We start from the raw sequence: 26,790 nt of genomic DNA on the forward strand, positions 1-26,790 counted from the left end.
AATTCACAAACAGACCTTATTCTCACAGCAGCGCCAGCCATGTTTGATTTTTAATATACATCATAAATCTCTTCAGTGTGTTGTAGTGTTATTTAATGTGTTTTTTGATTGTTCTGCTGACGAAACGCTGCAAAAATATCTTTCCAAGAAATTTCAGTAGCAAAAAAAACCCCCGACAATATGACCTGTGGAAATTATAGCGTTATACAGCCTCGCTTTCATTCCTGTCATTGCGCTGCTCTGAATAAGGTCTATACCACTATGGTGAAGGCTTGGCTCATGAATATTAATTAGCTTAGGCGTGACTGCTCCAGGAAGGTTACCAAGCAACGTCGATTTAAAATAATTAATATTAATTAGCTCAGCTTTCGACTAGTATGATTCTGTACATCTCCCCAGAAGTGTAATGAATATGCATAAGCAGCTGCTCTCTAGCGCCACCCCTCCATATTCCTCCACTCTTTCCATTTTCCTTTCCTTCATTCATCCGCACTGCACACCGCGTCCACAGGCAATATGGTGCTCGATTTAGACCTGTTTCGCACCGATAAAGGCGGCGATCCTGAAATCGTGCGGGAAACCCAGAGGAAACGATTCAAGGATGTGTCTCTGGTGGACAAACTGGTCCAGGCGGATACAGAATGGAGGAAATGTGAGTAACGGCTAACGCTAAAGCTAATGAAACACATGGCAGCCTGTGAATGAGAACAGATTGTGACACGTATAACAGATCTGTTAATAAAGATTAAGACTTTACGATAGGAAACACACACTAACTGTGCTATAACACATAATAAAGTTAATGTTAAAGGCTTAGAAACGTGCGGAAACTGCACTACCGGTGTACTGGAGTAGCATGTAGCATTGACGCTAATAGTTAACCCGCCTGTCATAGTGTGGTTAACATTGTTTACGTCAGTTAATAAAACTAGTATCTGTTATTTAGCCTAATATTTGTTTATATTATGTGTTATTTAGGGACGAGAGGTATGAGTATGTATTGGTTAAATGTGCCGCAGCATCACCCAGCTGGATCTGATGCAATCTCAATGTCAGAGTGAGAGGAGGAGCTGCAGTGCTGACTGTCAGTGCTGTTGTGTTGTGTGATACTGTTCTTTCACCATGTTTTTTTTTTTTTTTTTGCCTATGCAACTGAAGTGAAAGTATTAGGGAATGACAGTTCGGAAATTTTATTCCATAAAATGGAATGGAATAATTACTATATTTCAGCTCAGTGTGGTCACATATGAATCAGGACTAAAGACTTAGGGTTGCTTTAAAGTCACCATGAAATCAAAATGGACAATTCTTATTTTCCTTTGGAATATTGAAGTATTTATTACAAATGATTTATCCGTGCACATTATTATTATTTTAAAATTTATATCCTCTCACAGTTTTTAATTAAAATAAATTCCCATCCCACTTGCAGCGACATCTCTTCTCTGATGACGCGCTTACTGGCGTGAGGGCGGGACAACCTGTCACTCACATGAGATCGGCCAATAGCAAACCACAACAACTATCCAAGGATACAATCAATTAAGTACTTAAAAAAACAAAATCAACTCTACATTTTCTCATTTGAGAAGCTGTTTCACTCGTATATATGTCACAATAGGGAAGAAAAATACTATCACAACTCCAGTTTCATGCTGACTTAAAGGGTTAGTTCACCCAAAAATGAAAATTATCCCATAATTTACTCTCCCTCAAGCTATCCTAGGCATTTGACTTTCTTCTTTCAGCCGAACACAATCGGAGTTATAATAATATCCTGGCTTTTCCCAGCTTTATAGTGGCATTGAGTAGCGCCCGGAGTTTTTGAAGCTCTAAAAAGCTCATCCATCATAAAAGTAATCCATACGACTCCAGTGGGTTAATAAAGGCCTTCTGAAGTGAAGCGATGTGTTTTTGTAAGAAAAATATACATATTTAAAACTTTATAAATTATAGTCACTGGCGTCCGGCAATGGCTGTAGGCGCTTTCACGAGAAATCTTCTCCAGGTGATTTCAAATTTTAGTATAATTTATAAAACAGTATGATTACTCTTGCCAGATCGCATTGATGTTAGAATATATATATTTCTTTTTTTATGCCTTCAGGTCGCTTCACCGCGGATAACCTAAACAAGGCCAAGAATCTGTGCAGCAAAGCCATTGGTGAAAAGATGAAGGTACGTAAAGCAGCTGTCATATATTTGCTTTGACCTTTTATTGTTGAATAATAATAATAATAATAATAATATTCTGCTTGCTGGTCTTATGGTGTTTTTGCAGAAGAAAGAGCCAGTTGGTGATGATGACACTCTTCCAGAAGAGGTTCAGAATCTGGAAGCCCTCACTGGAGAAACATTATCAGTGAGTCGAGCAATGATGTATAATTCCCATAATTCATGTATAATGGACTATAAGTGTACATACTGTAACACACTAGCAGTCATACTTTTTTAATGTTTTTCAAAGAAGTCTCTTATGCTCACCAAGGCTGCATTTATTTGATCAAAAATACCTTAAAAATAATACTATTGTGAAATATTATTACATTATACATTGTAGCTAAATTTTTAGCATCATTACTCCAGTCTTCAGTGTCACATGATCCTTCAGAAATCATTGTAATATGTTGATTTGCTACTCAAGAAACATTTCTTCTTCTTATCAACATTGTAAAAAATCTTTTGAACTGAAGTGTTGATATATATAACCATTAAACAATGATCCACAACCCATCTGTAACCACTAATTCTCCATCCCGTCTCTTGCAGCCCCTCACGGTGACTCAGATTAAGAAGGTGCGGTTACTGGTGGACGAGGCTGTGCAGAAGACAGACAGTGATCGTCTAAAGCTGGAGGCGGAGCGCTTTGAGTACCTGAGAGAGATCGGCAACCTCCTTCATCCCTCTGTGCCCATCAGCAACGATGAGGTGAGTTTCAGTCGTCGGTCACGGTGGGTGTTTTTATATACACAATAAACTAGGCAGGTCCGTAAATCCTGCAACCACCATGGAAACTTCATGGAAATACACTATTTGGCCAAAAAAACGTCACACACTCTAATGTTTTGTTGGACTGCCTTTGGTGCCAGGCAGTGTATAATGTAGCAAATGAACCATACTACCATGATGTTGCTTAATGTATTCAACTGGAGACTAAGGTAAAATGTTGTTTCTCTTTCTCAGGATGTTGATAATAAGGTTGAACGCACCTGGGGTGACTGCACAGTGCAGAAGAAGTACTCTCACGTGGACCTGGTTGTCATGGTGGATGGATACGAAGGGGAAAAAGGAGCCATCGTGGCTGGAAGCAGAGGATACTTCCTAAAGGTTTGCTGCCCTTTAACCTAAAATTACATTTTTGTGGATTGTCAAACTGCGAGTGAGGGAACCAAAGGAAAACGGAACTGTTTCTGTGTAAACCACATCTGAACATTTAAATTCTGAGCATGTGGTAACCATTTTGCCTTTTTGCACAATATTTACACCAAAAAGCACCAATTTTTTAAATTTTTAGCTTTCATGGCTGGTATGTTGTATTTCAGGGGCCTTTAGTTTTCTTGGAGCAGGCTTTAATTAACTACGCACTGCGGATCCTGTACAGCAAGAACTACAACCTGCTGTACACACCCTTCTTCATGAGGAAAGAGGTCATGCAGGAGGTTGCCCAGCTCAGCCAGTTTGATGAGGAGCTTTATAAGGTTTGTCCTATATCTATAACTTTATACACTACCAGTCAAAAGTTTGGAAACATTACTATTTTTAATGTTTTTGAACGAAGTCTCTTATGCTTATTAAGGCTGCATTTATTTCATAATAAATACAGAAAAAACAATAATATTGTGAAATATTATTACAATTTAAAATTATGGTTTATGTGGTAATGTTTCTTAGCTGTCTTTCTTTCTACAGTCTTTCTTCAAATCTCCCTCTTGCTCACACTTGCTCCTTCCCCTTCATGAGTGGACACACCCCCTACTGCTGATTGGCTATATATATATCTTGATCTACAGAAACAAAGCATTTAATGTAATGTGTTTGTTTAGGTGATCGGAAAGGGGAGCGAGAAGTCTGACGACAATACAGTAGACGAAAAGTATTTGATTGCAACATCGGAGCAGCCAATCGCTGCTTTCCTGAGAGATGAGTGGCTGAAGCCAGAGGATCTCCCCATCCGCTATGCCGGCATGTCCACCTGCTTCAGACAGGAAGTGGGGTCTCACGGCAGAGACACACGCGGGATCTTCAGAGTCCATCAGTTTGAGAAGGTCCGAGCAATTCTATCATGAAAATAATGAGTGAACAGTGCAGTATTAATTTTACATGACTATATTATTTCATGACAAGGATTAGACCACTATCAAATTTTGCAGCAAGTAAAGATCATGAAAAATTTTCTGGTATTAATTAGAAGAATCTTTTTTAATAACAAATTTTTTTCATGTATGAAATCACAACGTCTCTGAATACAAACTCTTTCCATCGCTTTCCAGATCGAGCAGTTTGTGTACGCCTCTCCTCATGACGGCAAGTCCTGGGAGATGTTTGATGAGATGATTGGAACTGCTGAAGAATTTTATCAGTCGTTAGGAATCCCCTACCGCATCGTCAACATTGTGTCAGGTTTGTTCACATTGCCCAGTTTTTTCTATTGAGAGCACCAATAGACCATTTGTTGGCTTTTCTCAGCTTCCCATAAAAAACCTTCAAATTAATTGTTTGCTTTTATTTCACAGGTGCTTTGAACCACGCAGCTAGTAAAAAGCTGGATTTAGAGGCTTGGTTCCCAGGCTCCCAGGCTTTTAGAGAGCTTGTGTCATGTTCAAACTGCACAGATTACCAGGCTCGTCGCTTGCGTATTCGCTACGGACAGACTAAGAAAATGATGGACAAGGTACAGTGCTACTTCACTGTTCTGAGGAAGGATGCTGGGTAATCTGTATTGACCATATGAGGTTGGTTTGATTGACCATTGTGTCTGTTTTCTTAAAGGCTGAGTTTGTGCACATGCTAAATGCCACCATGTGTGCGACTACTCGTGTTATCTGTGCAATCCTGGAGAACTTCCAGACAGAGGAAGGCATTATTATTCCAGAACCTCTCAAGGCATTCATGCCTCCAGGTGAGCATCGCTGAGTATGGATTTGTTTACCTGGATAGGTTATAGAAAATCTTAAATCCTCTTAAATCTTATTCTACATGCATGAAAAAGACCTGTTTTGGGATTCCATATCCTAGTCGTTAAAGGGATAATTCACCCAAAAATGAAAATTCATCATTTACTCACCCTCAAGTTGTTCCAAATCTGTATACCTTTTTTTTTTTTTCTGCTGAACACAAAGGAAGATATTTTGAAGAAAGTTTGTAACCAGGCCGCTTTGGGGCATCATTGACTTCCATAGTAGGAAAAAAAAAAAATACTATGGAAGTCAATGGTACCCCAGAACTGTTCAGTTTCCCACATTCTTCAAAATATCTTCCTTTGTGTTCAACAGAAAAAAATAAATTTATACAGGTTTGGAACAAGCTGAGGGTGAGGAAATGATGACAGAATTTTCATTTTAGGGTGAACTATCCCTTTAAAGATTAGGGTGGGAATCGTATGGAATTTAACAATTCCGGTTCATGTTCTGATACTGATTCCTCTGAATGATTCCTTTGGGAATCATACAGCACTGCTGACACTGTATGTTTTTGATTCACTATAAAGAACCAATTCGCTATAAGGAACCAAGTCATTTTTTGGGAATCGGGCAACACTGGTCGCAATGTTTTTGATTTCCAAAAAAAGAACGGACTCACAAGGGTTATTAGTTTGGGAAACTGACAACACTTGTCATACTCCGTTTTTGATTCACTATTAAAAAAATGACTTGTGAGAGTCATTCGTTCAGCAATCGGGGATCACAGGTCGCAATGTATGTTTTTGATTAACTGTAAAGAACCGATTCATAAGTGTCAATCATTCAAAAATCAGACTCCACTTGTCACGCTGCATGTTTTCACTACAAAGAACCAACTCATAAGAATCATTTGTTCGGGAATCAAGCAACACTGGTCGTGCTGTGTGCTGTTGATTTGCTATATAGCACCGATTCATAAGAGTCATTCATTCAGGAATCGGACAACACTGATCGCACTATATGTTTTTGATTCACTATAAAGAACTGATTCATAATTGTCATTCCTTCAAGAATCAGACCCCACAAGTCGTGCTGCATGTTTTTGATTCATTCAAAAGAACCAACTCAGAAGAGTCATTAGTTCGGGAATCGGACCATGCTAGTTGTGCTGCATGTTTTTTATTCTCTCAAGAGTACTGGATATGTGAGCTATGAGTGAACGTTTTAGATAGCTGTTCAATGTATGTTGGTTGTGTTTTCTCTGATTAGAAGAAGTCACCAAATATCTATCTCAATATTATGGTTTCTTTACTCAGGTTTAACAGAAATGATCAAGTTTGTGAAGCCAGCCCCTATTGACCTGGAGGCAACCAAGAAGCAGAAGAAACAGCAGGAAGGCGGGAAGAAGAAGAAACAGGGCGGTGACGCTGATATAGAGAATAAAGTAGAGAACATGTCTGTCAATGACTCTTAGACACACCCCCCTGCAATCCCAGCCAATCATAATGGTTCACAAGCCTTCCATTTTCTGTACTCCATTCACAATCATTGTCCACTGAAGCTGTTGCACTGTTTCATCCCTGATATGTCCCTGCCTCAGTTTACTTTCTCTGGGACAGTCCTACTGTGGAGCTCTCTAACAGTGTGACGGTGTATTTTAAGTCATTCTCAAATCAATTTCCTACAAAGGTGTCTTTGAAATCTTTAATTAAATGCATGGTGTTGCGACAGACATTTAGCCATTAGACCGAAATGCCTTGATGGCACTGTAATTTCCTGGGGCACTGTATTATGATTCTGTGGTTGAATTAAAGGGAACGTGCATGGTCAATATCAGTTAGTGCTGGGATAATTCTGCATCAGTGCCATGTTGGAGGTGGGAGTTTTGGGACATTCTCAAGGGAAATTGGTTCTGGATAAAGGACAGACCTCTTTCAATATCCTCTCTTACAATTAATATTTGCGCTATATATTTAAAGTTAAGAAATTATTAATAACTTACCGTTCACATTCACACAAATGTTACAGTGAGCAGCTTTCTGTCATTCACGTACGTCTTTTGCTTCATAGCAACATTTCTTCTTGTGATTTGTCTGTAAAACAGGGAATGTTATTATATGTACAGTACTTAAGATGCCTTGTGTGAGGAGTATGATGGCATTTGAGAATAAATCAATACCTGAAAGAAAAAAGTGTCTCTGAATTATGTTTTGTGTTATGCTTTTGATGAATGCATGAATATTGTGTTATGGGTGTTAAATGTAAGAGACTAATATCTCATTGCACACTTTTATCTGAAGCAACATAAAACTTTGAGCAATTTATTGTACAGGAATCAACTATTTAACTTTACCAAATTAACTTTATCAGAGTACAAGTAGCCAACATTAATATTAGTCATCTTGTTTGAGTGTTTTTAGAAAGCTTATTTCATATGCCTAAAAATGGACTTTTAAGTGGTTTATATTGTAATAAAAATAATGCATTTTCACCTATATAGAGTTGCTATAAAAATTATTTTTTTTATTTAGCCAAACCCATCAGAGTGTGGAGTTAATTGGTTTTTAGCCAAAATTGTATTACACCAAGAATCAATGAGAAAACACTTTATTTTGTGTTTATCCAAATATTGTTTATGAAGGATTTTGGAATCTCCCCCTCTAAATGGTCACTATGTAAACAGTTGGAGGTAATAAAAACAGTATATTAATTTAAAACAATTGTTTAACCTCATGTAAGAAACATTACTCCCTCCTGGGCTTTTGGAAATCATTTGATTCATAACTGGAGCACAGTCTCAATAATTTAACTCATATTTTATTGGATAACTGTAGGTTTCTTGTTTTCACAATTTATTTTTTATTTTTTGTGAAGTACACTTGTGAAATAATTACACTAAAGCATCAAACCCCTCTAATGGTATTTGAGTAAATGAGCTTACGGACTGCAACTCCCAGAAGCCTTTTCTCCAGTCGCCGATATATCCTGAGATTCCATTGGCTCATTGCACTGTCATTAGCCAATAGTGTTTCAGAATACTGCCCTTACAAACTGCCACTTCCCAACGGTAAGATCTGAATCTGTCAAACATATTGGCGTATTTACGAAATAATTTGTGTTCATATGAGTTAAAGAATAAAAATGTTCATCTTTTATTAAAGGTCCATTAAAGAAACTGTGCAAAAAGCGATGGGATCCGGAGAAAGCACGACCAGGAGAGTTTCTTTCGGCCTAGATGAGGATGACAGGGTGAGGATTCTGCGTGGAGTGAAGGTAATCCAACATCCCATATTTATTACCTTCAAGTCATACTGGTTATGCACGATTATCTTTGGTATTGCGGAACTTTGTTGCGTGAATTTGCAACAGGGTTAGCCGAACGTCCTTCAATGAACAGGACGAGTTTAGGAAAACAGGCCACAATGTTGTCATTTCACAAATACATGAATGTATGGAGTTTTTACGTCTGCAGTCCGCATATAATTGACAGATGGGCTCTGGTTAATGACAGTCGCGTCTTCGGGTTTGAGAAACTTTTTTTCTGCTTTGGAAGTTGTGTTGGACTGATAACTTACTAACCTAGTGGCTACTCAGGTGTGCAGAACAGAAGTGTAAATGAAACTAAGGGCAGGTGTATGTATGGTACTATCTGGACGTTAAGCACGCACGGGTAATCTTTTCATACTCTTTAAACAGAGTTGACTACAGAACTGCTTGAGAGTTTGATTCTGACTGGAATCTTTTGAGTTCGATCACTATATATATTTTTTTTATAGATCAAATATATATATACACACATCATTAGGTCAGTACGTGAGAACAATTGAGTGTTTTGTGTGTGTGTGTGTGTGTGTGTGTGTTATGTGCAAGTCATTGAATCATTCATTTAACTAATTCGCTATAAAAACACAGAGACTTATTATTCTTTAATAATCTTTGTGTTACTGTGTTTATAAATTTGCAAGGATACCACAGAAGGAATGATTAAGCTTTATAAGCAACAAATTACAAAAACATAGATTTATGTTTTTCCCTCTCCATTTTGCCAACCACTGTGCATTACTTTTTGTCAAGCTATAGATAAAAAACAGAACGATAATAGCCTAAATTATGAGTTATCAGTGATGTCATTGCTTCATTTTAGTCATGTATGTTCTTCAGTCATTTTCATACGTTCATGTTCTTAGCTGTCTGAAGACGTCCTACAGCGCATGAGGAATGCCAGTGCTGATCCAAGTCCACCTGTCAACAATAAAGAAAACCTAGGTATGACATAATATTGTCCACGTTCATAAATGTTTGCTGTTTATATACCTGTGTGCTTACCAGTTGCAATTAGTGAGATATTTAATTTGTAATGCATGTTAGCGATTAATCATTTTAGTTTTTCTATAATTTTGCAGGTCAGCAGGCTCGAACGTCCAGCACATCTGACCCACAACCTCCAAAAACACAAGCCAGGGCGACTTTTCCTGATACTAAAGAGGAGCTCAGGAAGAGGTAATCTAGGCCAGAGGTTTTCAAACTGTGGTCCAAGGGAGTGCTAGGGGGTCCTTGGAAAAGTTTAGAGAAAAACTGTGTAAAAAATGTAAAAATGAATAAATAATAAAAAGATTAAAGTAAAAATAAATAAATAACAATTAGAATAAAATAACACAGCCTTGTCTGTGAAACCAGGCACTAATGTGTTAAAACTTAACTTAATAGATACGAAATATAACATTTTAAAATTGGTATAGTATATCAATTTAAATTAGTCTTTTTATATGAACATATATTGCTGCTTTTTAAATTTTAGAATGGGGTCCCTCACATGAGGATCATATTTGCTTGTCTGTGGCATCTAAAAGATTTAAAACCCCTGCTCTAGTCTAGTTTTTGGCATTGCACAACAAGACAGGATTTTGGAACGAAAAACTGTTTATATATCAACATGACACGCCTTTAATTTTAGCTATAAAGAGTCTTTCTAACTCTTCCTAAATTACTTCATGCAAATCTGTTGTATGTGTGAAGCTGACATTTAATACATTCACCTTGCATTTTCACAAATTTATGATTTATTAATTAATTAATTTATCATTTATTATGCTTCTAATCTGACAATATATGTATTGATGGTAAATGTCTAAAGAAATGCTCACAAATATGAGTACTAGAAACCGTAGCTCCCACAAACGAAGAGAGTAAATTAGAAAGGGACTCATTTTTTCCTGGATTCTATTCAAGTGTGAATCATAGTCAAAACAAGCATAAGAACAAAGGACAAAACACTGACGCTCAGTGGTAGGTTTACGAAATGCTGTGAGTGAATCAAGCTTGGCAACAGGCATGTAAATAAAGCTGTGTGTGTGCATGCACAGGTATGAGCAGCAGCAGGCCATTATACAGGAAGAGTTGGCTCGCATCGCACGCAAAGAGAGAGAGGCAGCGCGGCAGGACATCACTCGAGCGGTGCAGAGAGAGCGAGTACAGACACGGCAGGAGTCTGAGAAAGTCAAACAGCTGGTGAGACTCTTCTACAAACATTTCAGCACAGCACAATACTTCAGGACAGAAGTATGACGCATGCAAACACTGACTCCACCCTGAGACAGGCAATGTAAATACTGTACATAATGTTAGATTTTTCTTTGTCAGTCATCGGCAGATGTAGTGTAAGGAGTTGAATTTCAAGGCAGTTCAGTAGCAAACATATTAGTTTAAAATTGTATCTTATTTCTGTGGTTTTTAGACATGGCAGCAATATTAAGCAGCAAAACTGTTTTCAACATTGATAATGGTAAGAAATGTTTTTTCAGCAGAGTAATGATGCTGAAAATTCAGCATTACATCACAGAAATAAATTACATTTTAAAATATAATAGAATAGAAAACAGTTATTTTAAATTGTAATAATATTTCACAATATTACTGTTTTTACTGTATTTTTGATCAAAATAAATGTAGCCTTTGGTGAATATAAGAGATTTAAAAAAAACAAACAAAAAAAACATAAAAAAATTGTACCAATCCCAAACTTTTGAACTGTATAGTTGACACAACGGCTGGGTGATATATTGAATATTCACAATGTTTTTCAAAATTAAGCAATATTGTGCATATGCATTGATTTTAATATACTTTTTATCTATCCATTAAGATAAGACTGCAATCAGTTTAGTTTCGCAATCCTTCCTTGACTGGATGTTTTAATAACGCATTTAAACTTAAATAGCAACAGCTTTAGATTTTAATTCATTTGTGCATCAGTTTGAACGATTTGTTTGAATGAATCATATCAAAACTCTGATTTAACAATTTGGTTGCCATCACTCAGGTATTATAGTAGAGATTATAAACCAGTTTGCAGTTATTTATTTATTTTTTTTAGCATTCAATAATGCGCATTATAAAACAGACTCTAAATTCTGATTGGATTAGCCTTGTTTGAAACCATATGAATGACTAAAAAAGACATCCGAGACTGCACATTCTGTATTAGTTTGCCAAGTTGCTTTTATAAAATGGTGGCAACTGCAATTTTTTTTAAATAAAATATATCTATATTAAAAATTATAATAGAAAAGGTGCAGTGTGTAAATTTTAGTGGCATCTTGTGGTGAGGTTGCGAACTGCAACCAAAGGCAGCCCACCCCTCCCTTTTGAAGCAAAATAGAGAACCTACGGTGGCCGTCTGGCTGACAAAAGTCAAATATGTTGTCTTTTGAGGCAGCAGAGAGTAACCAGTCAAGCAACGTGGTTTCTTCTAACTTCTAACAAAGAACGGTCTCTGCTTCTAATAAACCAGACGACTACTACTACTACTACTTCTTCGTGCGTATTTAACGTAGTGACGATGCAAGCTGCCTCTAAAAACAGGAATGATTTAGAAGAAGAACAACATTGTGACCAAACGCACTCTATAGTGTTTGTCCGTTTAGGGATGCTGTAGAAACATTCTGCCGCATAATGCCGACTTGACATGGAGGGGGGACCCGCGGTGTATGAGATATAAAAAGTTAATAAAAACATAACGGTTCATTATGTAAGGTCTTTATACACCACTGAAAACATAGTTATATATATTATATTGCATTTCTGTCAATAGATCCTTCTAAATTTTACACATTGCACCTTCAATATATTAAAAATAAGTTTAATTGCTGTTGCAACTGTTTTATAAAAGCCAAAAGCAATTTGAGTCTGTGTTTTACAGTGATTTTTACAATCACTGTCACTTTAACATGTAGCTTTTTGTGGCTTATTGCTTTCTTAACTTTATCAAACATTTATCTGTGTTCAAACAGCCAAACAAGTTAACAGTTCTACAATAAATAAATACAGTTAAAAAAAAGGGAAAAATTAATAACTTGTATTCTTATCTCCCTTAATTTTCCAGTTTGAAAGTTTTTCTTTTAAATAAAGTCCCGCAGGCAAGGAACACTGGTCAAGTCCCTGTCTGAAAAACATGCGGCTGCTCTCTTGACACGGGTGAAATTGGCTTCTTTGAATTCCACTCAGTTTTTTCCTTTGTCCCATCTTCCACTTTTTCTCATCCACTTATTTAGGTCCTTTAGGGATTATGTCCCTCATTCTTGGGCCCCTAGAGGAGCCACCTTCTCTAGTCTATAAGAGTTACGCATCTCACGTGTCGTGCAGACGTTGGATTGAAAACCGTGTGTGTGATGTTATACATGTCGGCCCATGCCCGAGGATCCTGTACGTCTTGTTGGTGTGTCTTATCTGAGGTCTGACATGTTCTGGACACTTAATAGAAAAGCTTCCCCTGGGCTCAAGCTTTGAAGAGTAAATGTGTGTGTGTGTGTGTGTGTGTGTGTGTGTGTGTGTGTGTGGAGGCAGGTTGAAGGTAATTATGGCTCAATCCTCTTATTCATCCCTGAACATCTCTCCCTCTTTCTCTCTGAACCTCAGTGTCTTATTAGCAGATGTGTGAACATGCCCAGATGTCACCAGATGTCTCAGCTGTGATTCTGATGTTTGTGTGGAGTTCAGTATGGATTTGTTCTCTTTTACACCAGTGATTCTAAACTGGTTTTGCTTCACGACCCAGCTTTTATATTTGACACTGCTATTTATTTTATTATTATTTATGTACTAGTATAGTTAATATTTTGAATTGGCTTTTTTCAGTTTATTTCAGTTAGTCATTTTTATGTGTTTTGCCATTTTTATTTTTTATATATTTATGTTTAGCTTTAATTTTTGTTTTAGTTTGACTAATTTTAGTACTTCAAGATTGACTTGTTTTTAGTTTAATTTTTTAATCAAAAATGTATAGTTAATTTCAGCTTATTTCAATTAATTTTTTAAAATAAAATTTTATAATATTTTATAAATTTTATAAAAAAAATAATTTGAACAAAACTGTAAAACATTCACTAAAAGATTGATAAATTCTTCTTGATAAATACTTATCCATGTTGTTCAGCACATTTATGACCTTAGAACACCTTGGACCTTAAACTAGAACACGTTTAGCAGAATGTCCAAGCTGTTCTCTCTGACCAGGGACTGTCATGCTCCAAAAGGACAATAAAAAGCACAATAAAACCACAAAAGTACTTCATATAACTTGTAAGGCTTCAGAGGACTTGAAATAAAGCCCACAATAGCTTTGTGTAATGAACAGATGATTATTTAACTTATCAGTTTAAAAGCCGTGGTCACCATTCACTCTCAGTGTATGTCTTGTTGTTCACAGGAGAAAGGAAATGAAAATGAAAGTGACATATGAAGGCCAAGTATTGTAACCCATACTCAGAATTTGTCCTCTGCATTTAACCCATTCAAGTTATTGCACACACATTAGGAAGCGTGAGTAGTGAACACACACTGCAAACTGTGGACACACACACCCGGAACAGTGGGCAGCCATTTTGCTGTGGCGCCCAGGGAGCGATTAAGAGTTAGATGCCTTGCTCAAGAGCACCCCAGTCATTTCCTGCCGATATTGAGAATCGAACCCGTAACCTTCGGATTAGCAAAAGGCCACGACTGCCCCGTCATTTATTATTCATTAGAGTGTACAGTACCGTTCCGTTCACATAAACAGCAGAACTAGTGTGTTTTACCAGCCTAACACATGGGACAAACTCTTGGCCAAATATTATATTTACTATGTGACAGATGAATAGAGTTTGATTGGATTTTATTTAACAACAAAAAATATTCTGGAACAAAAGATATTACAGGTTTTTTCCCTGCCATGTGAAAGCTGAAAAGCCTATTTATTTTGCTATTCCACTGATGGTTATGGTTAGTGGCATTTATTTTATTATTTCCATTTAGCGCTGTTTCTTTTCTCTGTGTTCTATAGCCCTAAAAGAACAAACCTGTGACCCATCAGTTGAGAACCAGTGTTTTACACCCTGTATGTGAATTGTAAGCCGCATGCAGTGGCTCTGTGTGATGTAGATGTAATGGGAAGTCTTATCATTAATCAGAATGAAGCTGTGACATGGCGACTCCTCTCTGTTCTGCTGGTGCGTTTCAGAGAATGCAACATCAAGGTCTGTGCCTCTAAATATTCATGATTATCAATAATGTCCTGATTACTGGAGACCTCTCTTGTGAAACGTGAGTCATGGTGAGATACCAGCTCAGCCATCTGAGGAGGAATTGATCCTTAGTTGTACGTTTCTTGCACAAGGATGTTAAAATATTGAAAAGAAAGTGTTATCATAATAAATTAGAAGTGCGTAACAGAATAAATACACCATTATTTGGTGTCTGTTCGAAAGCGAAGTTGAATTGAGTGGCAGGAGTGATTTTGGATTCTCCATATTATCAGTGTTGTCAGGATATGATTGATCACCAGGCATTTCAAAGGGATTTTTCATGTCTTTTATTGGTGAAGTTGCATCTGTTGTTCTGGCTTATTTCTACATTCGACGTGCCTTAAAAATTAAAACAGCGTATCGTATTTTCCTATAAACCTATTCACTATGGCAGGCTTGTTTTGCTCTTGATGGCAATAGCTTTGAGTTTAGGTAAGATAAAGCTGGTTCCCACAAGATTTATATCACAACAACATTCCTATGGAATCATTCACATTGAGGATGTCATCCGATCATCCAAGGTTTTTTTTTTTTTTTTTTTTAATCCTAATTTATTTTATATTCAGCCCAGCGTTTATTTGTTTTGAATAGCTTTGTATTTGTGACGTTTTGCCTGTTCTTTTTTTTTTTTTGCCATTGTTTTTTGTTTTCTCTCTGTGTGAATAGCTTTACGTTTGTTTTGCTTTTGTCTCACTAATTTGTTTTACTCTCCATGTGAATACTCTTTCATTTGTAGTACGTAATGCCATTTGTTTAATTTCTTTAAAAGAGTAGCTTTGCATTTGTTTATCCTCTTGCCTTTTTATTACTCTGATTCGTTTTGTTATCTGTGTGAACATTTTTGCGTTTATACAGCATGCAACTCAAACGTACTCTCTGCAACCGGTTACAAAGTATTTAAAGCTATTGTTGGTTATGTAAAATATCAAAATGATGAACTCATGCCTTGAATTGGAGTCATTTATTTAATAATGTCAATCATGGTAAAACTTCACGGTTTTATGGATGCCTCCATGTTTGATACTCACTACGGTTGGTTAGTTAGTTAGAATGCAGTTGTGACTTCAGCTGTTTGTTCATACAGCTGAATGAACATATTCAAGCAGCTACTTTAATCTTTTGTGATAAATAGTATCGTTAGATAAAAGTTCATACATAGATTAGTTACGGTTATTATTTATTGGTAAATTAACCAAAGGATTATTCGATTAATTGATAGATTAATCGATTGAAAAAATAATCGTTAGTTCCAGCCTGACTTTTGACCTTTTTTTTTTTTTTTTGTTATTTTTTTTTTTACATTTGCCTCATTCTCAGTGTTTGCATTTGTGATGTTTAAATAATCGTTAGATTATTTGATTAATCAGAAAAATAATCAATAGATTAATCGAATTTAATCGTTTTGTTTTTTCATTTAACATTTTTTTTTCTTGCTCACAGTGTGAATATCTTTGCGTTTGCGATACATTTAAATAATTGCTAGATTATTCGATTAATCGAACCCCCCCCCCGACAGATTCATCGTTTTTTTTTTTTACTACTTTACTCACCTTCTTACATTTGCTTTATTCTCAGTGTGTATCTGCATTTGTGATACGTTTTGCCTTTTCATTTAACAGTTTTTTTCTTGCTCACAGTGTGAATATCTTTGCGTCTGTGATGTTTTGCCTTTTCGGTGTGCCTTTTGTTACAAATTTTTGTTTCACTCTGTAAAATAGACCTATAAGCTCCCACTTGCAGTGCTTTCATTGCAGTTTTCCGTTCAGTATTTGATAACTGCTTCACATAAAGAATTGCTATTCTCTTAAGACATACAGAAAGAGGTTGTCTTACAGAAAGAGGGCAGTACAAATATATTAAAATGCAGTAATATATCACCTCCGCCCCTGTGCTCTCACTCAGACTACAGTAACACTCTTTCTGTGAAACTGTCTGTTCATCTCTTGCCTTACTTCCTCCATCCATCTGCCAGGGTCTGTGCAGATGCCCTCCATGAGCTCTCACTGTACATGACAAGCCTTCACAAGATTAATAAAAAATAACGTAGAGAGAGGTGGATAAAGGGAGAGAGAGAGGGGAGAATTGTGGGTAATTTCTTTGCTCTTAAACGCATTAATGCCTTTCCCTGGCCTGTTGGCGGGGAGAGGTGATAAGTTGCATTTGCATTTGGCACTCTCTTTCCACAGTTCCATTAAAAAGCTCGTCTCATTAACACCGCTTCACGCTCGCCGCCGAGCTGCCCGCCTGCTTCTCTAGCTCAGTTGTTACTTATGCATGAGAGATGCTAAAATAATCGGAGTGCTTCTATGCCTGGCTTATCTCTCTGTGATAAGGACTCTGATCCTTTTCCAGCCTCTCATATTTGATTTTGCATCAGATGAATGATGTTTTTGAGTGTACCTGCGATGGTGTGACATCATTGCACAAAGCTTCACACTTGCGTGTGAATGGAAGCTGTGTGGGCTCACTTCCTGTTGTTCAGTATAATCAAGTTGAGCAGTGATTTAATTCAGTCCATTCTATATGAATGTGTACTATATCTATACATTTATACATTCTCCTGACTGACCAGTATTTTGGTGTTACCCTAGTACTTTCTTGGCATCTCTACATATTGTTTTCTTTTCTTTGAGGATCATCCAGTGCATATAGTAAAATAGTGTAAATTCAGTTGTTAGACACTAGATGGCGGAATAACTCTTTAACACAATGCCTTTTGTCTTCATTTCTGCAAAATCTCAATACAACGCCCTAGAGGTCTTCATTGCTAATTGGTATTGTAAAATGTGTTTCTGGTACTCTATTACAGTATTTAAATTTGAAATAGAAGTCAATGTTTTTGTTACCACTACCTATCTCTTAAAGTGAGAAAACATGGTGTAGTTCTAGTGCATGCGAATAAATGGAAGCAGGACAGTCTTAGAGCTGACAGGTGAGACTCTTCACTAGGTTTATAGAATCGGTTATGTGTGTAGTGTAGTCATATTTATCTCTGAAATTAAAATGAATAACATCAGAGCCATGATCTAGCAGTAAGTGCATATGTTCCAACTTCCAAGCGTGTTGAGCCTTGGTGCTTACGCAGGAGATGTGGGTTCTAGCCTGTGTTTTCTCAGTCCTATTACATCTGTCTCATATACACAGTCTCTGTAAAAAAGAAATGGTAAAAACCACAGAACTCCACAAAAAGCTCAAATTTTTTTGTGTCACCACCGCATCAGCACCGAAAACATGGGGAATTTTTTTAAGACAATAATACCACAACCTATTTGATATTCTATAATTAAATTAACTAAATCAAATATTCTAAAATCGTGACACATCCCTATTGTGTACATGTTTTATATTTTAAAAAATACCTGCATGTAATTACATTTATAATTACACTGTTGACACATCCCTTAAAGGGTTAGTTCACAATTCAAAAATGAAAATTCTGTCATTTATTATTCACCCTCATGTTGTTCCACACCCGTAAGACCTTCGTTCATCTTCGTAACACAAATTAAGATATTTTTAATTAAAATCCGATGGCTCAGTGAGGCCTGCATTGACAGCAAGATAATTAACACTTTCAGATGCCCAGAAAGCTACTAAAGACATATTTAAAACAGTTCATGTGACTACAGTGGTTCAACCTTAATGTTATGAAGAGACGAGAATACTTTTTGTGCACCAAAAAACAAAATAGTGACTTTATTCAACAATATCTAGTGATGGGCATTTTTTAAAACACTGCTTCATGAAGCTTCGAAGATTTACGAATCTTTTGTTTCGAATCAGTGGTTCGGTGCGCGTATCAAACTGCCAAAGTCACGCCCCCCAGTGGTGAGCCATTGAAAATTCGAAACACTTATGACGTAACAAAGCATCGTTTACTGAAATCACGTGACTTAGGCAGTTTGATGCACACTCCAAACCACTGATTTGAAACAAAAGATTAATAAAGCTTCGAAGCTTCATGAAGCAGTGTTTTGAAGTCGCCCATCACTAGATATTGTTGAATAAAGTCATTATTTTGTTGTTGTTTTGGCGCACAAAAAGTATTCTCGTCGCTTCATAACATTAAGGTTGAACCACTGTAGTCACTTGAACTGTTTTAAATATGTCTTTAGTAGCTTTCTGGGCATCTGAAAGTGTTAATTATCTTGCTGTCAATGCAGGCCTCACTGAGCCATCGGATTTTAATCAAAAATATCTTAATTTGTGTTCCAAAGATGAACAAAGGTCTTACAGGTGTGGAACGACATGAGGGTGGGTAATTAATGACAGAACTTTCATTTTTGGGTGAACTAGCCCTTTAAACCTACCCATACCACCAAACCTGTCCCTAACCTTACCCATATCCCACCTCAATAGCAGCAAAAGTGTTTTGCAATACAATATGAACACAATAAGTACATTGTACTTAAGGCCACCTAATATAAAGTGGGACAAAAAAATCGATCTCGGCTAATGCTGTAAACTATATACAGGGAGCCCTTTCTTGCACATTATTATAATATTATACTGTACGACTGTATTCGTCGTCTGTCTGCACAATTTCCGTGACATTCATATCGGGACTAATACATGTACTGTTACACCCCTAATAAATAAATAAATAAATAAATAAAAAATATTTATTTATTTATTCTCCAGCCTCATAACATACCTCATCACAGACATCAACATTTCCCACCAAACCCAAGATAACAGTAAGCACACGCCGCACCTTGTGAACAATTCATTCCTTTGTTTATTTATTTACCTACTTTTCATCTCCCCTTGCCGTGCAGTTTATCAGAGAAGCTCAGTGTGAGTAATCCGGTGCGGCAGGAGAGAGAGAAGAGAGCCGTTCTGGTAGCAGAGTCCTATCAGTAATTGTAATCTCGGGCCTGACATCTTCCTGCATGCAAAGCCATTAAGACTCCCGCGCTCTCTGAGCTCAAGCCAGGCCAGAGCTCAGGTAATTGCCAGCGAGGCCTGCGGCAGGCAGGTGGAGTGGATAGATTTTATCCCGTGCTCCCTGCGCAGTTTCTTCCGTTCTAGCGTCGCTGTTCGAGCAGGAGTCTGGGATAAGAGGGAATTAGGTGCAGGATTAGGTCTTGTGTTGTCTCTGTGTTTGTAAGTGTTTACTTATCACTCTGTCGAAAGGGCTTTTTTTTGAGTGTGTCACAGGTTTTCTGGTAAGCGTCTTTGTGTCAGTTGAGAATGATTTCCTTGTTGTTTCCATGTCAACCTCAAAATGCCAGTGTTTATGACAACAGTATGAAGAATTTATTTCGAACTCAACTTTTTTTTTTTTTTTTTACTTTTTGTGATTTTTACAATTTTTTTTTAAGTTATTTGTTGTGAGAGGAACAAAACAAAAAACTGGATTCAAAGCAGTATTTTCTGTGTGAGCACCTAGGCTCAACCTGAACATGAGCATTTTTAACCCTTGTGCGTCAATTAAAAAAAAGTTACACATGGGCCTATAGTGGACAAAAATGTCCATGTCAAAAAACTGTCATAAAAATTCGAAGCTTGGGAGCACAGACTTAAGTTTGGTCTCATTTTAAAGAAGACCCTTGGCAGATTATTGCTTTTTGACAGATTATTTATTTATTTTTTAAAGTGAAACCAAAAAAAAGTTATAAAGGTTTAAGTTTATGAAAATTATTTATGAACATTTTTTTAATATAAAATATATATTTTATGAAACATGTTGAACTCTAAAACTGCTAGAAAATCAAAGCCATCAATCTAAACAAGTTGTGTTCCAAATTTAAGGTTGATATCTCAAAAAATGAGCTTTCAGTAAGATTTTGTTTGGGCGCAGTACCAAATTTTCCCCATTAGATGCCAGCAAAACTCCACTGGAACACACAGTGGTTGGATTTGTGATTTGCAGTACAGTAGAGTTTTTCTCTCTCAAATATTACAATACACACACACAATTTTTTTTTATTTTTTTATTACACACGTACAAACCACACTCTGACATCCATACCGACACACCCGCACAATTATAGCTGCATAATTTATCTAATTGGCTTTATAATATGCATAAGCGGAAATCAGGAATAAAGTGAGTAATTGCTTAATGGGCCAAACCTGAGAAAATGGCATGATCTGGTAAAAAATAGTAAAAACTTAAGTTTTGAAGCCTTTCCAACAGAATGAAAGCTTATTAACAAAGATTGCAATATTTTATAGTTACAGTTTTAAAGGAAATGGGGGTGAAATATTAAAATTCCAATAAAAATACACACCTGAGCCAAAATTTAAGCACTTGGCATTAACACAGGCAAAATGATTTAAAAAAAAAAAAAAAAAAAAAAAAACTGAAAAAGACAAAAATGTCCATAAGGTCGCACAAGGGTTAATAGAAATGCTGAGTTTGTCTGTTTTTAGACTTTATTGGCAGTGAAATTAAAGAGGAGACCAGAAGTTATCTGGCAAGACACAAATCATTTTGGCTGCATTCAAATCAGTGTTTCCTGCATGATCAGGAAACGTGTGCTAGCCATTAGGCTACAACCTTTTTTTTTCTTTTTTTTTTTTTCTCTAGGTTAGCACACTAAAACTTAGAAAATTAGTTTGAAAGAGAAAGTTTGTCTGTTTTTGGACTTTTGTCACTTTTTGGCTGCGTTCACACTGTAAGCCTTAGTGCTCAATTCTGATTTATTTCTCAGATCAGATTTTTTTTGTTTGGCTGTTAACATTATTTTTTAAAATGTGGCCAGTATCAGATTTGAGTGTGAACTGATCACGGTCCCGATCTGACCCGCATGCGCAAAAGAACAATAACAAGATGGCATGCAATATGCTTTATACAGACGTAAACATGGCTGATGTGCCATAGAAGCCAGTTAATTTGTGCAGAGGCGATAAGGAGGATGAAGACGAGGCTAAGGAAAAAGATTTTTCTAGTTTTCGTAGTTTTCCCTGAAGTTTTGCTTGTGTAGAGCTGTCACCACGATACTTAGACCTCACTGTCCTTCCACTGACTACCATCACGGCTGTCTTCCATATTAACTGAGTGACCAAAGAACTACCAGTATATAAAGTTTTTGTAGAGTGATGTTAAAGTCGCATGAATTCGAATATGACTGTTCAGAATGATGATGCATTTCAAAACATCCGATCTGTACCTGATTTAGTACCACATATGGAAGTGGCCCAAATCAGAATCGAAAACATCAGATTCCATGTGGTTTGTGCTGTTCACACTGCTATGAAAAAAAAGATCTGGATTTGCATCACTTTTGCTGGCAGTCTGAACGTAGTCTTATTTGGCTGCAAGGTTAGAAAGGAGAAATAGAATTGAATTGGATTTAAACCTTAATTTCCTGTTTGAGCACCAAAATGTGTTTGCACTACATTTGCTAACCGCTAGCCCACATGTCTGACTTTTAAATGTTTCTGTTGAACATTTTAATAGAAAACCTTAGTTTATAATTTTGGGAATTTGTCTGCTTTTTGGACTTTTATTTTATTTTTTTAAATTACTGGCTATTTTGGAAATAATCTGGCAAGAGACAAATAATTTTGGCTGCGTTCAAACCTGTTACCTATATGAGCACCAAGGCTCAACATGTCTGAAACGTGCTAGCCACTAGGCCACATTATTTCAGCAGAGAGAGGAAATAGGATTGTAGCTGGATTTAAACCTTAATTTCCCAAATGAGCACCAAAATGTTTGCACCACATGTGCTAACTGCTAGCCTAGATCTCTGACTGTGTTTTAAGGTTATTTTGAGTGTTTTAAAATAAAATTTGAGATCTCTTTGGACTTTTTTGTCACTTTTTGACCTCAAAATTTGAAATGGGACAGCAAATTATTTTGGGAGAGAGAGAAGATAGAATTGGGACTAGACTGAAACCTACATTTCCCATATGAACACGTGCTAATTGCTAGGCAACAACGTTTTGAAGATTTCCTTGAGCATTTTAAGAAAAAAAAAAAAGTGAAACTATGAAACATGATGGGGAACAATATCATTTAGGGGCAGGTGACCCCTGAAGGCGGTCGGGATTATGACTGCTAGCTGTACTCTTTACCTGCCATTCAGTAAAGGAAGATGAGCATATTAAATTTTTATACCTTGTGAGCACTTGACCGTTCCGGGCTGATTCCCGTGTCTCTCCCTCTGGTGCCAAACGAATCCCGACCCTCTGTCAAATAGTTCTTCTGGATTTGTCTTGTTGCTCTAATCTCTTTTCCCTCATGTCATCAATATCACGTTCAAGACCCTGCTCGAAAATGACATTGGCTTTCGCTGACACGGTGGTCGGATCGGGCTCAGATAAGAGCCGAAACGTCGGCAGAGAAATTATTCATGGCAACGGCACGAGAGAAGCAAGTGGCCCTTCCTTCTCCTCCCCAGACGACCGCAGCGGCGTGCACTCTGAGTAGTCAGTTTGAATATTAAGTGCTAATTTATTGCCTAGCCGGGAGCTACGTGTTAAATAAACGCAGACGAGTAAATAGACGAGGAAAGCGGGAGGGAAGCTGTGCCCAGATATCAGATGGCAACGCAGCACATCCAACCTAGAGGGGATGACGGAGTATAAACACACACCACAGGACACAACAGATGCACTGTGAGTGTGTGTTTGTGCAAGAGACGGATTTTAGAATACGTGACAACTGTTACTCATTGCGAGTTTTAGTCACATAGCCTCCAAAACTTAAAATTAAATTAAATGAACCTGAATCAGTTTTTCATATGACACAGGTTAATCAATAGCCGTATGGTAAGACTGTTATCTGGACGTTTCATACGGGGAGAGCATTTAATTGCGGATTATCATTACCGGAGGTAGTAATAAATAGAAATGAACAGTTTTAATTATGTTTTCTAACATGGTGTCGGACTGAAACATTTTAACATGTAAATCTCATTTAGTTTTGACTGGAAATACCTAATGCTGAAAGTAAGTATAATTGAGAACTCTGCTCAAAGATGCAGTGGTTCTCAACCTTTTTAACTCCACAACAATAATCGAAGTATAAAAATACTTATAATCAATATATTATATTAATATTATAACTGTTTTAGGAAAGCAGTGTGTTCTATTTGAGGTGTTGTACCTCATCTTATAAACATTTCAATTCACATACATTTTAAAGGGTTAGTTCACCCAAAAATGAAAATTATGTCATTAATTACTCACCCTCATGTCGTTCCACACCCGTAAGACTTTCGTTCATCTTCAGAACACAAATTAAGACATTTTTGATAAAATCCGATGGCTCAGTGAGGCCTGCATCGCCAGCAATAATACTCCATTTTTCAATGCACAGAAAGCTATTAAAAACATATTTAAAACAGTTCATGTGTCTACAGTGGTTCAACCTTAATATTATAAAGTGATGAGAATACTTTTTGTGTGCCAAAAATAACAAAATAGCGACTTTATTCCACAATATCTAGTGATGGGCAATTTCAAAACGATGCTTCATAAAGCTTCGAAATTTTTATGAATCATTTGTTTCGAATCAGTTGTTCAGAGCGCCAAAATCACATGATTTCAGTAAACGAGGCTTCGTTACGTCATAAGTGTTTTGAAACTTCAGTAGTTCACGTGACTTTGGCAGTTTGATACACGCTCCAAACCACTGATTCGAAACAAAAGATTCATAAAGCTTTGAAGCTTCATGAAACAGTGTTTTGAGATCGCCCATCACTAGATATTGTTGAATAAAGTCGCTATTTTGTTATTTTTGGCACACAAAGTTTTCTCGTCGCTTTATAATATTAAGGTTGAACCACTGTAGTCACATGAACTGTTTTAAATATGTTTTTAGTAGCTTTCTGGGCATTGAAAAAGGGAGTGTTATTGTTGGCGATGCAGGCCTTACTGAGTCATCGGATTTTATCAAAAATATCTTAATTTGTGTTCCGAAGATAAACAAAGCTATTACGGGTGTGGAACGACATGAGGGTGAGTAATAAATGACATAATTTTCATTTTGGGGTGAACTAACCCTTTAAATTGTGAACGTAGCAGAAACATCTTAGCAACGTTTTAGCAACGGGTTGCAGAATGCTTTAAACATAAATATTCCAAATGTAAATGTATATCACAGACTTCAAATGCGATGCAAACGACATGACTTCAATTACATCAACCTTAGATTAGTTTGATAATATCGATGATTGTGATTGATGAGAATTAGGCTGTGTTCACACTTGGCAGATTTGGTTGGATTAAAACGAACTCCGGTGCGATTGCTCTGTTAGTGCGGTTCATTTTATATATATATAATTATTTTTTTTTTTTTTTACTCAATTTCTACCAGATAAAATATTTTAGAACTTGTCATTGTACAAAAAAATAATCTTATTTTGTGGTCCACATATTAATTTTAAACAATCTGACTTATGGTTTACTCAAATATGTTTGTTTTTTTAACATTTATCTGTAACATCTCGTGTGTGATCCGAAGAACAACTCGATGCTGAAACTTTAGGTGTGATCGAGAACTCTGATAATATGCTATAGTTGACGTAATGTGTTCAGCAGCCTTCATCATTCCTCCAGTCTCTTCACTACTTCTTGAGCGTACGGCCTGTCACTTTGCATCTATCCTGGCCTGGGTGCTGAGTTGCAACCTAACGCACACACATGCACCATTGTTTACGGTAAACCCAACTCTGAGCAGGGCTCATTTCTAGACTTATCAGTGTAATTCATGCTTGCCTGAGTATTATCAGCCTGCTCCAGATCCCAAACAGAGCGTTACATGAGTGCAGCACGCCCATCAGATTGGCTTTGTCACCACAGAGAATTTAAAGAGGATAAATAAAGAAATGACAGGGCTTGTGTGTAGTCAGGAGCTGTGTGTGTATGCCGTGCATGTGTGTGTGGCTCTCAACAGGCTCTGAGAGTTCTTTGAGACTGAGTGATGAGTTTGCCATCATCAGACCAGCAGGGAGCACACTCTTGATTCTTCAGCTAAAAGTTGTCGTTGAGTCACTTTTAGGTCCTCGAGAGGCTATTTTAGGCTGTCTGCAGCTGGCATCATGGTAACAACATTTGTAGCTTTGTAAATGCCATTTTATATAAATAGCTACCTATAAATTGTTTTTCTTTTTTTATAAAAAGTATAGGACTGACACTAAAATCTTGGTGAGTCGCAATCAAATGTGCTTAAAAATAGGCAATATATTCACGCCTCTGACCGCACATCAGTTGAGATCTATATTAATGTGCCAGTTTATATTAATAGCCAACAGGTAGGCTGACAAACTATATTACTTGGCAGAAGAAGTGTTTATTGTTATTAATACATTTAATTATTTATTAAACATTGGTGTGTTTTATCATATTGCTGTTTTGCCATTTTAGGAAAGCAGTATGTTCATTTTGTATCTGATAAACATCTAAAAAAGATTGAATTCACATACATTATAAATTGTATATGTAGTAAAAACATCTTGATAGCATTTTAGCAATATATTGCAGATGAACAAATGCTTTAAATGTAAATATTCCAAATGTAAATGCACATTACAGACCTAAAATAAGATGCAAACAGCAATTAACCTTGACTAAGAATGTCAACCTTAGGGTACCTATACACGAAAACGATGTACTATAAACGGAAAAGATTTTCTTTTTCGCTTTTCACGTACAGATGACAACGTTGTAAAAAATTTACATTTTCAGGCTCCCAAAACACAGTATCGTGTAAAGCCCCTTAGGTTAGTTTGATTGGCTCAATAAAGGTGCTATTGATTCTCATTAGTATTAATATTAGTATTATTTATATACTTTTGTAGTATTTATTAATATTTTAAATGGGCTTTTATTCGAATATTTTGAGTATTCTTTTTAATTTTAGTGCTATTGTCATTTTATTATTTTATATTTTATTTAGCTTTGAAATATTAGAAATGTTGCTTTGGCAAGTACCTGAAATGTTTAAGTTTTTCATCTGATATTTCGATTTTATTTTATTTCAGCTTTATTTCGATTAAGGTTAAGGATTTTTAATAATTGTAGTTAACAACACTTATTTTCATGAATGCAACACCAACTAAGAAGTAAAATAGAAAATGAATGATTATTAAATAATTAACTTTGAGCTGATATTTGTTAACAACATGAGCAAAATGAACCATATTTCTAGGTCT

At 36.5% G+C, this 26,790-nt stretch overlaps 2 protein-coding genes across 6 annotated transcripts in view; both read left to right on the plus strand.

The window, feature by feature from the left end:
• Positions 1-406: 406 nt before the first annotated feature.
• sars1 (seryl-tRNA synthetase 1) lies at positions 407-7,312 on the plus strand. Its single transcript, XM_051880326.1, has 11 exons — positions 407-652; positions 2,108-2,178; positions 2,282-2,362; positions 2,770-2,928; positions 3,184-3,327; positions 3,543-3,698; positions 4,044-4,265; positions 4,491-4,620; positions 4,734-4,891; positions 4,990-5,119; positions 6,437-7,312. Exons 1-11 carry the CDS (start codon positions 517-519, stop codon positions 6,592-6,594), a joined length of 1,545 nt encoding a protein of 514 aa, XP_051736286.1. The 5' UTR covers positions 407-516; the 3' UTR covers positions 6,595-7,312.
• Positions 7,313-8,065: 753 nt separating this feature from the next.
• Positions 8,066-26,790, plus strand: part of chchd6a (coiled-coil-helix-coiled-coil-helix domain containing 6a) — a 71,160-nt gene continuing 52,435 nt past the window's right edge. For all 5 annotated transcript variants that reach the window (XM_051879530.1, XM_051879533.1, XM_051879532.1 and 2 more), the window contains exons 1-5: positions 8,066-8,187; positions 8,282-8,393; positions 9,308-9,386; positions 9,524-9,620; positions 10,484-10,628. In XM_051879530.1, coding sequence (XP_051735490.1) covers positions 8,310-8,393; positions 9,308-9,386; positions 9,524-9,620; positions 10,484-10,628 — 405 coding nt within the window. In that variant the 5' untranslated portion in view covers positions 8,066-8,187; positions 8,282-8,309. The remainder of the gene's footprint in view (positions 8,188-8,281; positions 8,394-9,307; positions 9,387-9,523; positions 9,621-10,483; positions 10,629-26,790) is intronic.

The sequence above is a fragment of the Ctenopharyngodon idella genome, chromosome 22 (assembly GCF_019924925.1).
Source record: "Ctenopharyngodon idella isolate HZGC_01 chromosome 22, HZGC01, whole genome shotgun sequence".
Lineage (NCBI taxonomy): Eukaryota > Metazoa > Chordata > Actinopteri > Cypriniformes > Xenocyprididae > Ctenopharyngodon > Ctenopharyngodon idella.

What these genes read in the sequence shown, in the direction of transcription:
- sars1 (XM_051880326.1), top strand. Translation starts at nt 517, where the DNA reads ATGGTGCTCGATTTAGACCTGTTTCGCACCGATAAAGGCGGCGATCCT. An exon ending in TTGATGAGGAGCTTTATAAG is followed by an intron (nt 3,699 to 4,043) that starts GTTTGTCCTATA and finishes GTGTTTGTTTAG; the next exon opens with GTGATCGGAAAGGGGAGCGA. An exon ending in CTAAGAAAATGATGGACAAG is followed by an intron (nt 4,892 to 4,989) that starts GTACAGTGCTAC and finishes GTTTTCTTAAAG; the next exon opens with GCTGAGTTTGTGCACATGCT.